This window comes from Octodon degus, unplaced genomic scaffold (assembly GCF_000260255.1).
Source record: "Octodon degus isolate 3935 unplaced genomic scaffold, OctDeg1.0 scaffold00095, whole genome shotgun sequence".
NCBI lineage: Eukaryota > Metazoa > Chordata > Mammalia > Rodentia > Octodontidae > Octodon > Octodon degus.
In genome coordinates, this window is record NW_004524671.1 from 8,237,534 (window position 1) to 8,254,153 (window position 16,620).

General features: G+C 38.8%; 1 protein-coding gene and 1 pseudogene across 5 annotated transcripts in view; both read left to right on the forward strand.

Moving 5' to 3' along the window:
- Nmrk1 (nicotinamide riboside kinase 1) overlaps positions 1–13,160 on the forward strand; it is a 19,301-nt gene extending 6,141 nt beyond the window's left edge. For 3 of the 5 annotated variants that reach the window (XM_023722978.1, XM_012516204.2, XM_023722979.1), the window contains exons 3-8: positions 3,211–3,301; positions 3,568–3,616; positions 11,020–11,167; positions 11,244–11,315; positions 11,977–12,083; positions 12,834–13,160. In XM_023722978.1, coding sequence (XP_023578746.1) covers positions 3,211–3,301; positions 3,568–3,616; positions 11,020–11,167; positions 11,244–11,315; positions 11,977–12,083; positions 12,834–12,970 — 604 coding nt within the window. In that variant the 3' untranslated portion in view covers positions 12,971–13,160. Of the gene's footprint in view, positions 1–2,791; positions 2,924–3,205; positions 3,302–3,567; positions 3,617–11,019; positions 11,168–11,243; positions 11,316–11,976; positions 12,084–12,833 lie in introns of those variants that run through there. The other 2 variants (XM_023722977.1, XM_023722980.1) reach the window with 2 other exon arrangements.
- On the forward strand, positions 6,983–9,448 carry LOC101577335 (annotated as a pseudogene).
- Positions 13,161–16,620: the final 3,460 nt, after the last annotated feature.

Sequence of the window (16,620 nt, forward strand, 5' to 3'; positions counted from 1 at the left end):
TGTGTGTGTGTGTGTGTGGCCAGCTCAGCCCACCAGGGGGCAGGCGGGCTGGCATGTGGTGCTGGGGGATTGAACCGTGGTCCCTGTGTTTTGCCAAGCTTGTTCCAAGTAGGTGCTTTAGACCACTGAGCCATCTCTCCAGCCCCCAGATGTTTTTCTTGAAGAGGAAAAATGTTAGAGCAATGTTCTTATTAATATTCATCCCCTTTTTCCTGTTTTCAAAGAAATTATCCATGTATTATTCCATTATATATTGTAAGGTTAAATGGCAAGTCTTGTGAATCAAGTTGCCTCTACTTTGTAGGTGTAAGCTACCTAGATGACTGTATACAACATGTACTTTTGGGGATAAATAGTTTATTTTGTGTTTCTGGTTTATAAACATTATGATACTGACCTCATCTGGGATTAAGCACAGATTCTTGCCCATAGATATACAGTCAGGGGTTTTGTGCTGTGAATATTTTGTGGTATAGTGAAATCCTGAAACTTTTTCAAAGCAGTGCTTTACATGTAATGCACAAAGTAAAATTCAGGACTACAGAGGAAATAAGTTATATTAAAACAGACATAAATGTATTATTAACAAATTTGTAACACTTCTTAATAAAATAATACACACTTAATAAAATAATAACTACCAGCATCCAGTGGTAGATCTAAAAACTGCTATAAATTTAAATTAATGAGCATCAGTGGTACCCCCAGATAATCCTCTCCCACCACAATGCGTGCAAAAATATGTGTCATTTCTATTGAAAACAATGTCACAAGTACTAGTAATACCACTACAGCTTATTATTTACAGCTAAATAAAACAATACACTTCTCTGGGAAACAGGACAGGGACAAAGCCATACACTTGTATGCACAAGATGGGTAAGGCAGTGATCCTGAGAAACATCAGCAGGTTTTTGAAACTAGCAGTCAATTGGTAGGATTCTCAACCTGACTAACTATATATGCTGATACCTGTGAACCAAGCAACTGCACTGAAGATAGCAATATGTAATAGAAGGGTCACACTTGGAATGCTTGTCATTCTGGTCTTCTAAATACATACTTCTTGTCATGACATACCAATTATTACCATACTGTCTCACAAGTAAAAGGGTTTTTGTTTTGTTTTGTTTTGTTTTGTGTTTTTCTTTTTTTAAATGGGTAATAAATAAAAAAAAAAGACACAAGAAAAAGAAAATAGTCACAGGACTGTCCTGCTACAATGCTGTATATGGTTAGATTTCTAAATTGCTGTGTAAAATATGTGTTTATTCCTATTTTTAAAAATTTTTTTTCTTCATATTCTGTAAGGACTTAAATTTCAACATATTAATACTTGATGGAAGATACCTGTTCCACGTCATACCTAAGATGTTCGATATTTAGACAGATAGTTAGGGTAAACCAAACTGCATATGTTGCAGGGTAATAATAAGCTTCTCTTCTGAAGAGTTAACCTAAGTTTGCGGATCAAAAATTAGAGAAAACAAAGGACTGAACGGTCCACCAACATTTTGGCCTTAGCCTTTCAAGGTCAGTGAAGACTCAGGACATAGGAGAACCTGTACTATAACATCATGTAACTCAGTTGTGCCCCAAATTTCCTGATCAAGGAGCTTATGGAGCCACAGAGGAATGTGATCGATGATGTATAGTGTGCCCAAGGAGAGTCACATAGAGAGAAAACTTTCTCTCAGGCTTTCACAGAGAGCAAACTGGTCAAGCATTGGCCATGACTCATCCACATGGCTGACACAAAAGATCTACAAAGTGCAGTACAGGGTTACAGGATAAATCCCGAGGGGACTTGACTGGCCTTATCAGATAAAAAAGTTACATTTCTTGTTTTATAGGTCTTGCTTTATCTTGGTCTTAACCATCCAGCAGAAAAGTATAAAAACGAGGTATATAAAGTAAAGCCATATTAATATGCTGAGCTCTAAAAGGCTCTAGTCAACAACTTCTGCAGACAAACCCCTACTACTGTGGACTACTGGACTGTGTTGGATTGTTCTGCTGAATTCAAGCACCTATAATATTTAGATGCCGATAGAATATCCATCTCTGACAGGACTGAACTGAAAAGGGGGGATACAGAGGAAGAACCATTTTGTATTTGTACATACAGAATAGTTAGGATAGATGTACAGCTGCTTTCGCTTGGTTCAGTGAGAGGAAGGATTTGTAGCAGTAGTGTTTGGATGGGATGTCCTGGCTGCTTCTTGTGCTGTGGATGACTGCTGAGAAGATAACAATGTGCAATGTATTAATTACTGAAAATGTCCAATTAATCAGCTTGGAAAGTGTCTCATTGATACTTGTTTCTCAATAAAATAAAAATCTTTTTAAAACTTTAAAATAAAATAAAATTAAATTAAATTTTAAAAACGGAAGACAATACACTTCTGTTAGAATTTAGCAAAAATGAAGATGTAACTTTTGTCCCATTCAAGTTCACAAAGGCCCTGACTGCTGTCACAGCCCATTTGGAGGGAGCCGAGCCCAGGTTACAACTTCTTTGCATAAAAGACTGAATAGAGAAGTACAACTCCCGGGGGCTGTATGGGTGCCAGTGCTGGAAAATAGGACAAGCAGAGACTGGGTCCTGGGGGCTTGTTCCTGAGGGCACAGTCCAGTGGTGAGCTGACAGCTGACCTCATGTGAGGTCATACCACACTGCAAGATGCAGAGCAGGTGTGTGTGTGTGTGTGTGTGTGTGTGTGTGTACATGCGCAGGCGCGCACGTGCTCAGCCTCACCCATCAAATGTGCATTTCTGATGGGAAGAAATTGTAGCAACCACTGACTCCTTTAGTTTTTACCACTGTGTATGGAACGAATCCCAGTGGTCATCAGCAGTTCTGTGTACTCGCACAGAAGGGACCGTGCTGCACATGAATTCTCAGATGCTGTGCTCTGGACTAGTAAGTATTTTGCTTCTAATACACTATTTGTATTTTGAAGCCTTGGTACCCAGTTCATGTGCCATTCGTTAGTTCCTTTCTCCTCTTGTTTCCAGCTTATTTCTTACCATGATGTACATTTTATCTGCCAGTGCCTATGGTCTTACTAACAGGAAAGGCAAAATCTGTGAAGGAAATTATTAAGCAGAAAATAGGATTTTACATAACCTTTTCAAAAAAAGATTCATAAATGTTTCCTATTTTTTCATACAGTATTACTTTTCTTTTTTTTTTCCTTTGGAGGACAGTGTGACAAATGGTGGAAAGACAACATTGGCTAAGAATTTACAGAAACACCTTCCAAACTGCAGCATCATATCTCAGGATGATTTCTTTAAGGTACTGATAAAACTTCTTAGATAATGTATTTAGTACAGAAATGTTTAATGACAGTTCATTCAATTACATCTGAAAATCTTTGCCGAGCATTTGCCTTTTGTACAGCTAAAGGCAGGCTCAATAACAGTAGTGTCACTTACCCACTAGATGGTGCCCTCTGGTAGCGCTAATCTTCTTCATTAACCAAAACATTTTTCTCCTTGTTCTATAAACACATTGCTTTTGCCCTACCAATGGTTTTGATGAGTTCTTTATTATTTTTCCAGCCAGAATCTGAAATAGAGAAAGATAAAAATGGATTTTTACAGTATGATGGTAAGTAGATTAGCTTCTAAAACATTACATACTTATGTTCATTTTTTCAAACCAGAATTTCATTGTTTATGAAGACAGTCTTAAAAGTGTTTAAATATGTAGTTTACTTTAAATCTGTTTTTGTGGGTTTCTGTATGATTTATAGTCAACTATTTACTTTATTAGTACATCTTTGCAGTACATAAGGACTGCACCTACTCTGAAGGATTGGTCTGTGCAAGTGACACCTCTTGGTCTTCTTCCCTCCCCCTCTCTACTACTTCCATCTCTTGGTACCCTTCCTATCTGCAAAACAAATACTTCCATTTTTTCTTTTAATTCTTTTTTCCAGCCCTGTTAGTCCTGCCATCTCTTGTGCCCCTTCCCATTTGAAAAAAGAGCTCCTTAGTTCCTCTGATCATTTATTTTGTACTTTCTTTACATTGTGAAGTTTCTCATGGAAGAGTAGGCACGTGGTGCTTAAGCTTGTGTCTGACTTATTGTACTTAGTGTTGTGCTCTTACAGTACATCCATTTACCTACGAATGCCTCCAATTAAGTGGAGCAATCTCCCCAGATTTATATTTAAGTCTGAAAGTATCAGCACGATAGATTCTTGTTCTGCAGGTAGGGCAAAGTGGGTTCACTGCCCCTCTACTTATCCTTGCCCTGGACTTAAGCGACTGACTGCCTCCCTCACCTTTGTGCTTCATCCCGAGCACACTCTAAGCTTTCATCTTCTCAGCTTTTCCTCCGGTAGCTGAAACACTTGGAAGCTTATTTTTTTTTTACTGCTCAGAAAGACTTGGAAATATTTTTAGCTGGATCCACTCCATTCCTTTGCCCCAAGCTAATACAGTTTTAAAGCTAAAGGATTAAAGTCTACCAGAAAACATTTATTTTCCTGTAGAGAGCACCATGGTATTAGATTATATAATGTTTAATGGTGTTGTTAGAATTAATAAGATGATCATTGAGAACTCAGCAGACTGACAACAGAGGGAGCTCTCTCAAAAAGTCATAAAGTACATTTGTTATTTTGGGGGCCTTGGAGGGGAATGTTACATAACAGTTCTTATAGCCACATGATCTCTTAAAAAGACAAAATCCTTGATTTGTTTTCTGTTCTTGTATCAAGCTGAATTTTTTTTCTTTGCATCTGAAGGTTAGATTCTTGCAAATAATTGAGCCAGAAAATATTGGGTTCCACAATTGGCAAAGAATTATTATTCCTACTTTTTAATGTAATCTGATAAGGAAAAACTAATATCCCAAAAATAAGTATAAGAATGTGAAGAATTGACTCACACAAATACTAGGTTATAATAGTAATAAATGTAGATTAAAAAATCATCCTCCTAACTAGTCAAAGAACTGCAATTTACTTTCCCCTCTCACAAAGTAAACATATCTTTAAAAGAGTGACAGTTATCTAATTATACAAAGACTCAAGAAAACAAAAACTGCTGCTGCCTTAGATGAACGTGTAAATTGATTATCTGTCTCAGAAATCTTAAAATATACATGCCATAAGCTCAAATATCCCACATTCAGGAATCTACCTTAATTATTTTTTAATTTTTTGAGTAAATATGACAAATGTACAGTAAATCAAGGTGGCATCTTTATAAATGCTAAAAACAAAAAACTTAAAATCTGTAGCTATCAAACTTAGGATAGACTCATCACAGTTCAATTGATAACTACAAAAGATGTCAAAAACAGCAAAAAGATCAAGGATGATGCACAAATAAAAAAGTAATAGTAAGATTTAAAGCCAAATATCTCAGCAGCTACATTAAGTTAAATGAACTGAAATAGTCTAAAATTTGTCAAACAGGACTTTTCAGAAAGCCAATTATAAGCTCCTTAAAAGAAATAGATTTGGATATGAAGACATAGAAAGGTGGACAGCATAAGGCTGGTACATGATGGAACCAACTACACTAATACCTGAAAGAAGTAAGTTTTAAGAAGAAGAAGGGAAAGTGGTTCCATTCAGCAGGAACAGAAAGCAGTCTAAAATGTGCATGCACCTAAAAATGTAACCCAAAATACACCACGTAAAAACTTGACAGAACTAGGAGGAGACATCATCGGCAGATTTCTCATTATTGTATCAGATCTTATCCCAGCTTCCTTTGTGATGGCTTACAAACAAATGTGTTAGGACTTTAGCATACGAATCTGGATAGGAGTAGGAGTGGTCACCGTACAGCCTGCATGACTTAGGAATGGAGCTGGCAAGCAAAAAGTATTAGTGGTATGATGATCTGAATAATATAAGTTAACCAAATTGGCCAGACTGACATGTAGAACAGCAAGAGTACAGCCTTTCTTCTGGAACATTAGCCCAAACAGACTAGCACGAGAGCAGGGACTAAGTCCTCACAAATCTCCACAGAGTAAAGTAACAGAACATTCTGTTAATCACAGTGAACTAAATTAGAAATTAGTAACAAAAGGGTAAGTAGAAAATTCTCTGGGAGCTGACCAAATAGCTCAGCCCCTGTGCCAGCCCTGTCCCCGGGGTGCGCCCAGATGGCAATTGAGACTGGGCGTGGTGGTGTGTGCCTGTAATCCCAGCTCTTGGGAAGCTGTAAGCAGATCAGAGTCTGATCTAATAGTGAGACCATGAACACCCTGTAGACCCTTCCCTAAAATACAAAAAAAAAACAAAAAAGAAAAAAGAGAACTCTCAAATGTTTGTAAACTAAATGGTAATTTTAAAAATTTTTAAAGCCCTTTCTTATGGAAAATTTCAAACAAAAACAAAAAAGGGCAGAAAAATATAATGAACTCTCATAAATTTACCATCCAGCCTAAAAAATTATAAACCCTTGACCAATTATTACTCATTTTACCTTCACCTACTTCTTCCTTTTTGCATTATTTTAAAGCAGATCCCAAAATTGTCACATTTTCTAAAGTGAAAAGCCTGTATGTTCCATAGGTCAAGAGATAAACTACAATGAAACTTAGAAAATATTTTTATATTTGAATAATAATAAAAAATATATCAAAATGACTAGGACTTCTGGTTCTAGCCAAGAGGGACTAGCTCTGTTTCTCATTGGTCCTCCCTCTTACAGCCAGAAACCTTGGACACAATAAAGCGAACAAGAAAAAGAAGACTCCAAGATGAAAAGACAGTGAGCAAGCTAGCCTTCAACGTCAGGAATGACCTGGCTGTAAGTTCTTGCCTTTTGCCTCCCAGATACTCAGGCTGAGGTGTCGGTGACCTGTGCAACACAGAACTGTGAACAGATGTGAACAAAAACGCAGCGTGAAACCCACTTAATAAGTGGGTTATTAAGTGGATTCTTCCTTTGAAGTGCTGTCTTTTCTCATGTCACAGCTGAGGAGTATGTTGCAAGTGTGGTCCAAAAGATCTTTTTTATATCTACCCTACTTTAGCCAAATGCAAGAGGAAAAACCTGTTTCCATCATACTGTTAGTAGGGCCAAGTGGAGACCATTGCTTCTCACCCGCTCAGCACCGGCCCTCAGGGTGTCACTGCAGCCAAACAGGACGCTGAGTCTACCTGGCAGCTGCTGATGCAGTTTGAGGTTTTGCAGGTAGCCCCCACCATCCTCACCAAGTGTCAGCTACTATCAGTAAGATCCTGGAGAAGGATGAGCTTTTACCTCACCTAACGAACGGCAAAGGAAGGTGAAACAGCACTCTGCTCTCTCCTTTCTCCCTCTGGGTCCACCTTTCCAGCGTCATACAAACATCAGAGCCCAGCAAGAGGCTGAATGTCTACCCTCACCTAAACCTGCATGCCACTTCGACAGTGATTACCTGCACAAAAGATTAAGTATGAGCTCGCACATCATACTCAGCATTTCCAAGACACAACTGAAAATAATTTGCCATATCAAGAACAAGGAAATCCCATCTTGATTAAGAAAACAAGTCAGTAGACATCAATTCCACAATGACACAGATTTCAAAATTATCTTCTGAGTTCAAACATTGTTATTAAAAGATTTCAACAGCCAATTGCAAACATGTTTGAAACAAATGAGAAGTTAGAAAACCTCAGTAAAGAAAAAATTGGATGTTGGACCATCCTTCTCTTAGCACATGGAGGTGAATGAGAAACCAAGCACTATGGCAGAACAAGTTGTGGAAAATGAACTTCTGGATTATGAGGAAGATGAAAAGCCCCAGGCTCCTGCTGAGAGCATTCCCGCACTCCCAAAGAAAGATGTGAAGGGCTCTTATGTCTCCATCCACAGCTCTGGCTTTCCGGACTTCATGCTGAAGCTGGAGCCTGAGGGCCATCGTGGACTGTGGCTTTGAGCACCCCTCAGAGGTTCAACATCAGTACATCCCCCAGGGCATCTTGGCCTGGATGTCCTGTGCCAGGCCAAGTCTGGAATAGGCAGGATGGCAGTCTTCATGCTGGCCATCCTACAGCAGATTGAACCTGCCAACAGGCAGCTGGCAGTTCTGGTCGTGTGCCATATAAGGGAGCTGGCCTTCCAGATCAGCAAGGAGTACAAGCACTTCTCCAAGTACATGCCCAGTGTCAAGGTGTCTGTGTTCTTTGGAGGCCTCTCTATCAAGAAGGATGAGGAAGTACAGAAGAGAAATTGTCCTCACATCATGGTGGGAACCCCAGACCGGATCCTGGCACTCATGCGAAACAAGATCCTCAACCTGAAAAACATGAAGCACTTTGTACTTAACGAATGTGACAAGATGCTGGAGCAGCTAGACATGAGGCAGGACATGCAGATCTTCCACCTGATGCCCCATGAGAAGCAGTGCATGATGTTCAGCACCACTCTGAGCAAGGAGATCTGGCCAGTCTGCAGGAAGTTCATGCAGGATCCCATGGAGGTGTTTGTAGACGATGAGACCAAGCTCATGCTGCACAACCGGCAGCAGTACTATGTGAAGCTCAAGGACAGTGAAAAAACCACAAGCTCTTCAACCTCCTGGATATCTTAGAACTTAACCAGGTGGTGATCTTCATGAAGTCAGTACCGTGTTGCATGGCCCTGGCCCACCTCCTGGTGGAGCAGAGCTTTGAAGCCATCACCATTCACCGCAGCATGGCACAGGAGGAGCGCCTATCACAATACCAGCAGTTCAGGGACTTCCAGCAGCAGATCTGGTGGCAACTAATCTGTTTGGACGAGGGATGGACATTGAATGTGTCAACATCATCCTCAGCTACAACATGCCTAAAGATTCAAACACTTACCTGCACTGGGTTGCCCGTGCAGGTTGCTTTGGTACCAAAGGCCTGGCCATCACTTTCGTGTCTGATGAGAATGATGCCAAAATTGTTAATGATGTTCAAGACCTGTTTGAAGTTAATGTGGCCAATCTTCAGAAGAGATCGACGTCTCCACACACATTGAGCAAAGTTGGTAACCATGTTCCTGGAAGGCCATCATGCCCTGCCTGCTTCTCAGACCACAGACAAGTCTCTTTACTGTTGAAAAGCTGTAGATTTGCATAACAATACATTATTGTTGTGGGGAAAAAAATAAAATAAAAATTTTGTAACTGATTAAAATACAACAACTAAAAATTAGCTGATTAAATTAGAATTCAGCAGCACAATAAAGTTGACAGAGGACAGAAGCAGAGAACTTTAGTGAACAATAAGAAATTGTTCTGAACAATAGAGAGAAAGACTAAAAAGAACAGGATTGTGGAACAATAATAAAAGATCATTAATATTCATATCATTGGAATTTGAGAAAGTATAGTACTGAATAAGTACTTAATAATAAAGGATTGGTTTTAAAATTGGATACAGGATAAAAATGGATGACTCTTGAGTGTGATGGTTTATGTCTAGATGTCCTCCAAAGCCTCATGCAGTCCTGGGGTGGCTTCTAGGGCTTTTGATTGATTCATGGTCCCTTGCTGGGATTATGGGGCAGATAGCCTAGGGCAGTATAAAGGAGGGAAAGAGGCTTGCTCTCTGCCGCTGCTTTTCCCTTTTTGCTTTTGCTGTTTTCTGCTGCTATGAACTGCTGCCCTCTGTCATGTGCCCCTCTGCCTTGGAGCCAGCCAAGTATGGATTGAAACCTCCACTAACTATGAGCTAAATAAACCTTTCTTTCTTAAATTCTGAGTGTCAAGTATTTTATCTCAGCAACAAGAAAAAAAGTAACCAAGACACTGGGTGATCCTCAAACAGGTTAAGCGAGACTGAGCAAGAAAAAGTAGAAAAGTCACACATAACCAAATACCAAAAGGAAAAAAGTACTATGACTACAGATCCTGTCGATTTTAAAGGGATCCAAATATTTTGAATATTCTTATGAAGTAAATTAGAAAACTAAAAAAAATTAAAAAATAAATAAATAAATAAAAATAGGGGCTGCGGAGATGGCTCAGTGGAATAAGTGCTTTCCTGGCAAGCGCAAGGATCTGAGTTTAATTCCCGGTTCCGCAAAAAAAAAAAAAAAAAAAGAAAACTAATGAAATTGATCACCTCCTAAGAAAAATATCACTGGGTCACTTATAAAATTGACATTTTAGCAAATAGAAAGTGTTAATAGTTCTATATCTGCTAACTAAATTAAACAGTACTTTAAAAACATACCAGAATGGGCCAGCGAGATAGGTTAGCTATCTAAAGTGCCTGCTTAGGAAAGCTTAGGCAGGCACAGGGGACCACGGTTTGATCCCCAGCAGCATATGCCGAGCCAGCCCCGACCTCGGGGTGCTGAGCTGGCCAAAAAATTTAAATTTAAATTTAAAAAAAATTCCAGAAAAGAAAACCTCTGACCCCCATAGATTAATTTAATAGTTCTGGATTACTGCTGAGAATCTACATTTGTGAAAAGTCCCCAGGGCTTGTCTGGAGATAGATATACTTTGAGAATAACTGGTACAGGCTAATTTTCTAGAATCACAATTGTAAGCTTAGAATAAAAATATGTGCATTTTAAATAGCATTTTGATCATAATATTTTAAAGCATTTATCTACAACAGTTCTTTTATATCAAAAATATTAGCTTTCCGCCACATATACTACAGATATTTTCCATAGCATGTCTTTTCTTTCAGACTTAACCTATAACTATTTTGTCTTCTAGAATTTTTATTTTATTTGTAGTCAGGAAAGACTAGAAGTGATAAAGCAAATTTAGGAATAACTTTGTTTGTCAAAGCTAGAAAAACAAATGTGAAGTTTGTTATTCTTTACTGTCTCCTTTTATATATGTTTCAAATTTTTCATAATAAACTTGTTTCAAACACACTTAATATCAGTACTATTGGTGTTAGATTATCAGAGTTTAAATTGGTTGCCTAAAGTATTTTTATAAGGTGTCTTGAAGGACAAATACTATCTTAGACATTTACTGAACCCAGAATGTACTCATCACAAAAACCTGCATCACAAAAAAGTTATTTTATTAATTTCATGTTTCTTCTTTCTCTGAAGTGCTTGAAGCACTTAACATGGAAAAAATGATGGCAGCCATTTCTTGCTGGATGGAGAATCCAGGACACTCTGTGAAATCAACAGCTGGCAGCAGCACAGAGGAAGTGTCCATTTTAATCATCGAAGGATTCCTTCTGTTTAATTATAAGTAAGCATCCCCACCATAATGTAGCCTCTGAATAAATGGGGGAAGGCCATGTAAACTAAATATGCTCTTAACTTAGGCCCCTCGATACTATATGGAATAGAAGCTATTTCCTGACCATCCCATATGAAGAGTGTAAGAGGAGAAGGAGGTAAGCTTGGAAATCATCTTTATGGATTGTAATTTAAAGGATAAAACATACTGAACAGGACAGCACCATCATCAGGCAGTGACTATGGTCAATTTTCAGACAGGGAGACCTTGACTCTTGCACAGAGCAAATGGCTACCTGTGTGGAGGGGTGCACATTGCTCCCATAAGTGAAAGGCTTACTGTCCACCTGTTTGACTCATTTCCCCTAAATCTTCAGGTCAAGCAGTCCTGTATAGATTATAATTGTAAATTAATACACCTATGTTCTTTTTTTTTTTTTTTTTCGGAACTGGGGATTGAACTCAGGCCCTTGCACTTGTCAGGGAAGTGCTTATTCCACCAAGCCAACTCCCCGGGCCCCTTACACCTATGTTCTATAAAGTTAGTTTGGAGCTTAATACAATAAGCAGTATTTATGTCATTATCAACACTGACTCTCATGAGAAGATAGTTATGAATGACAATGAATTACAAAATTTTTGTATTGTAGAACTAAATCCATTTTGCAGTCTTTCTAAACTGCCATAGAATCTAAAACTACCATGACTGTTAATCCTGGTCACACTTAGTCTTGGATTTTCCCATTATCCTTAACATTATATTTTTCTTTATAAGCTTTATATTTCTAGCAACATGAATTTTCCTTGGTGTTTTGACAGCACAAGGGTCTATGAGCCCCCAGACCCACCTGGGTACTTTGATGGGCATGTGTGGCCCATGTACTTAAAGCACAGACAAGAGATGGACAACATTGCCTGGGAGGTTGGTGAGTGCCCTCCTCCCATCATAAGGCCCTTTAGTTGTCAGTTGTCTCAAAGTACATAAACCAAAGGACTTGGGAACCAGTTCTCTCCTATAGAAGATTATAGAGTATTGCTCTAAGTAGGAGTCTCTGGGTTCTCTAGGTTTTTATTTCTCCAAAACTGCTTCTGTCCATTTTATTAAAAATATAATTTCTGGGCCTGGAGAATTGTTATTCACTACATAGGTGGCAGGGTACAGCCCAGTTCATGGTTTAAGAAGCTTCACAAGCCAGGCATGGTGCTACACACCTATAATCCCAACACTTGGGAAGTTGACGTAGGAAGAGGATCACAAGTTTGACTAGCCTGGGCTACATAGTGAGTTCAAGCCCTGCCTGAACTACGTAGCAGTACCCTGTCTTAACAAACAAACAAAAAAGAAGCTGGGTGCATGAATTAGAGAATTACTCCTTAAGTGACTCTTTTGGGCAGGCAACTCTTCATTCCTCCTAAAGTTTTGTATACATGGTACTATTTAAATTTCTTACTTTCCTTATTTATCTAAATTTTCAGAGCAGCTGGTATGGATTTCTTTGTACTAAACCACATTTTTTACCTATTATACCTGGCTTCCCTCTCTTATCTTTAATTGCTGTTAATTTCTTCTTTAAATTATGGTTCTAGGTCCTTTCAGTTAAAACTGTTGGAATTTGCAACAGACATCAGTTACTAAAATAAGCATTTTTATTACTACCTTTTCCTTCCCTCTACAGTGTACCTGGATGGAACCAAATCGGAGGAGGACCTGTTTTCAGAAGTATATAAAGATCTCACACAAGAGCTAGCAAAGCAAAGTCCAAGTACTGTCCCAGCAAAGTGGATGGTGAAGGATGGACAGCCAGGAAAATAGTTCATCAGATATGCCAGAATGGCACACCAAGGGATTGCAAGGGATTGTATTCACTGACTGTTTGCTTTGAGGATAATTCAGAAGCTGAAATTCAGTGTCGGTGTGAAGACTGGATTATTTTGTCCCACCCTCCCTCCTTTCCATCCTCCCTCTCTCCCTCTGTTCTCTCTGTGTCTCTCTCTCTCCCTCCCTCCTTATTTATCTAAATTTTCAGAGCAGCTGGTATGGATTTCTTTGTACTAAACCTTCTCTCTTTCATATCTCTCTCTGCTATCTCTCATAATATTTATGTTACTTAGTTTAAAATTTTGGTAGATGGCTGTCTCAATGAGACTGATATTACCATATTGTAAAATTGAAATGCTTGGACTGGGGAGATGGCTCAGTAGAATAAGCGCTTGCCTGGCAAGCACAAGGGCCTGAGTTCAATCCCCGTTCCACCAAAAAAAAAAAAAAAAATTGAAATGCTAATGATTTTAATATTTCTAGAGATCCCCTCTTCCTTTTTTACCTTTCCTTAAAGTTCATATTTTGCAAATACCTCAGAATAAGCACAAGATTTAAAAAACTTTCTGTTTCTTTAAAATTAGTTGTTTTTGAAAGAGATGGGACATCCTAAAGCCAGCCCAAGTAAAAAAGTGCAGAAGTAGCAGTGGCTTCTGGTGTGGCTGGATTAGAGCCCTCAGATGGTATCCTCAGCACTCTACTGCGTTCTGTTGGAGTTTATTTTGAAGTAAGTTCTCTCCACCAAAAGGGTAATCGCCTTTCAGCATCCTCTCAGGCCCTACAGCCCAGTATGGAACGATAGTTAATCCTTTTTCAGTGTCAATGAGTGAATAAATATTGGAATGGCCTGTAGAAGACAGGAAGATTCATAAGTCATTCTCACCACTTTTGCATATGTATAAAATTATTTTAAAGAATTTTCTTGTTTTTTTGAGGTGTAGAGGTTGAACCCTGACCCTTTTTACATGTTAAGCATGTGCTGTACCACTGAGCTGTATTTTCAACCTTAAACAGTCCTAAAGAAATGCTCAGCTGAAAAGGCCTAGGGAAGACTTTTCTTAGTTCTGCTTGGGCTACATGACTTGCTAGATCAATCCCTATGGCCAGCACATGGCATACCCTGCTTGGTTGTCACTGGCTTATATTTCCCAGCCTATAGGTGAATATCCCACCTCAAACCTGATTTTTAAAATTTGCCAAAGTGAAGGCAAGGTAGATGGTAAAAATGAAAAGAAGAAAAATGAAAAAGCATTTTTGAAGATCTAGTTGCTGATATATTTGAATTATGTGAATTAAAGGGCTAAACAGGCAAAATGAAGTTGTAAGCTGACCCAAGAAGACAATCTGAGTCACACTGATTGAAGACTGTTACATGGTTTTGCTGAGAAGCAGTTGCACTGGTCCAGTTACCATCTCTCAAAAGAATCGAATTTCTCATGTGTTCAGTAAGTTCCTCCCTAGCTTGGGGGACTGAACCCAGCCAAGTAGTCTATTGACCCTGACCACTCCTGATTTTTTTTTTTTAATGTGGGACTAGGGATTGAACTCAGGACCTTGCTCTTGCCAGGCAAGCGCTTATTCTACTGAGCTATCTCCCCAGCCCCCACTCTTGATTTTGAATCAGTCATTCAAGTAGGCATTGGAGAAATGTTGGGACCATTTTAAATTTTTTTCTTGCAAGTAGAACCAGTAATCTTTGGCATATATACCCACCCACCCTCATCATTTCTTACTTTGATGGAAGACTGGTCTTCCATAATGAGCCTCAGGATACCAACTGAAGCATATATGAAGCATGTGGTGATAGAGGAAGGGGCTGAGCCTCCATAAGTTACTGCCTCTGAACCAAAGCCCTTGTCAGAATTATCAGCACCCCAGGGCCAGCTTGCCCGCATGCTTCAGCTGCTGGCCTCCTGTGCTATTTTCTAGACAATGGCCAGCACTTGGTTCTAATTCTGCTTTAATGGCTGACTCACACACTGGGATTTGCTTTATCCTGTACATATGGATAAAGATGAAAGGAGCTCAGGTGATTCCACCGCATTGCATTCCAAACCCTGCCTTCACCAACGACCTGATCCAGGGCCCAGAACAGATGGTGTGTCCTGTGGTGCTTTGAGCTCCTAAGTGCATTTCCATGTATGTGACTCGCCTCTTTGCCTGTATCCAAGAGACAGGTAAGAAAATATTTAACAATGCTGCCCAAGGCTATCAAGTCTATGTTGTAGAATCTGAGTAAAAGATAAAAGGAAGAACGAAGACACTAGAAGAAATGTGAATCTGGAAGCAGGTCAGCTTTTCCTGATTGAAGATTTATGATAGTTTCTGTGTTGCATAAATAAGTAACTGTGCTATTTATAGTGATGCAGCACCTTTCCTGCCTCCGCCAGCCACAGCGGGCAGAATTGGCAGGGAGTGGCCCTCAGTGTAACCTGGCTTGACCCTGAGTTTGTAACTGAGGTGACCTTTCCAAGGCTTCAAGTGATGACTCTTCAGGTTTTCGCTACTAACATTTCTTAAACCTATTCCACTAATTTTTCATGCTGCATCTATAAAATCATAAAATTATGGTGAAGTAATAATGATAAAGACAAGACATTGAGTTTATTAGTGTAACAAGAAAATGCCTATGAAGTACACATTTAAATCGGTCCTCATTTTAATCTGAAGTTTGAAATTTAATCACTGTATATTCTCAGTATAACAAGGCAGTCAAGCTACCAGTAACATTCTAATTGCTTTTATGTTTATTTTCATCCCATTACAAAAAACATTAAGTATGAAAACTATATAAAAGCAAAGGGAGAAAAGAACTCTGTATTCCTACCAGCTTTAGTTTTAGCAGTTTAATGAGTGCATGTCCAGGGTTTTTACTGTCACATTAGTCTCTTTTGCGAGACATTCTGGGGATAGTAATGAATCTACCAAAGGTACTTCTGTTTTTCTTCAGTGTCTAATATTTGCATAGCTTTACAGAGTTTATTATATAATGAAACTTGAGTGTCATCCCAGTTAGAAGACTCAAGGCTGAGTTCTGTTTTGTGCACTGGAGTGAAATCTAAGTCTTGTTTTTGACATTTTAGTGCAGAAGAAAGATGTCACAGGTCTAGTACCAAATCAAAGCACAGGAACTAGGGCCTGGGAGATAGCTCAGTAGAATAAGTGCCTTCCTGGCAAGCGCAGGGTCCTGGGTTCAATCCCCAGTACCACAAAAAAAAAAAAACCAGAGCAAGAAATTGCCAAATAAGAATTTAACTATCAAACTGTTGCATTTTTCTATTATGATTTTCCTATACTTAAAATATACTTCCTAGTTATCAAATAATAGTAGTGACATAAATATCTAATATAATCTAAATTCACATAAGAATATTTACCCATTACCCAATTGTTGGATATTTGGTGTTATTAGTGTTTCACATTGATAAATAACTTTTTTTATTATTATTTTTTGAGATAGAGTCTGTCCATATAGTTCATGCTGGAGTTCACTGTGTAACCCAAAATGGCCTCAGGCTCAATGATTCTCCTGCCTCAGCCTCCCAAGTACTGGGATTATAGGCATGCACCACCGTGCCTGGTGACCTGGTGATAAATAACTTCCTATTAAAAAATATATATAGATATACATGTATAGATTTTTA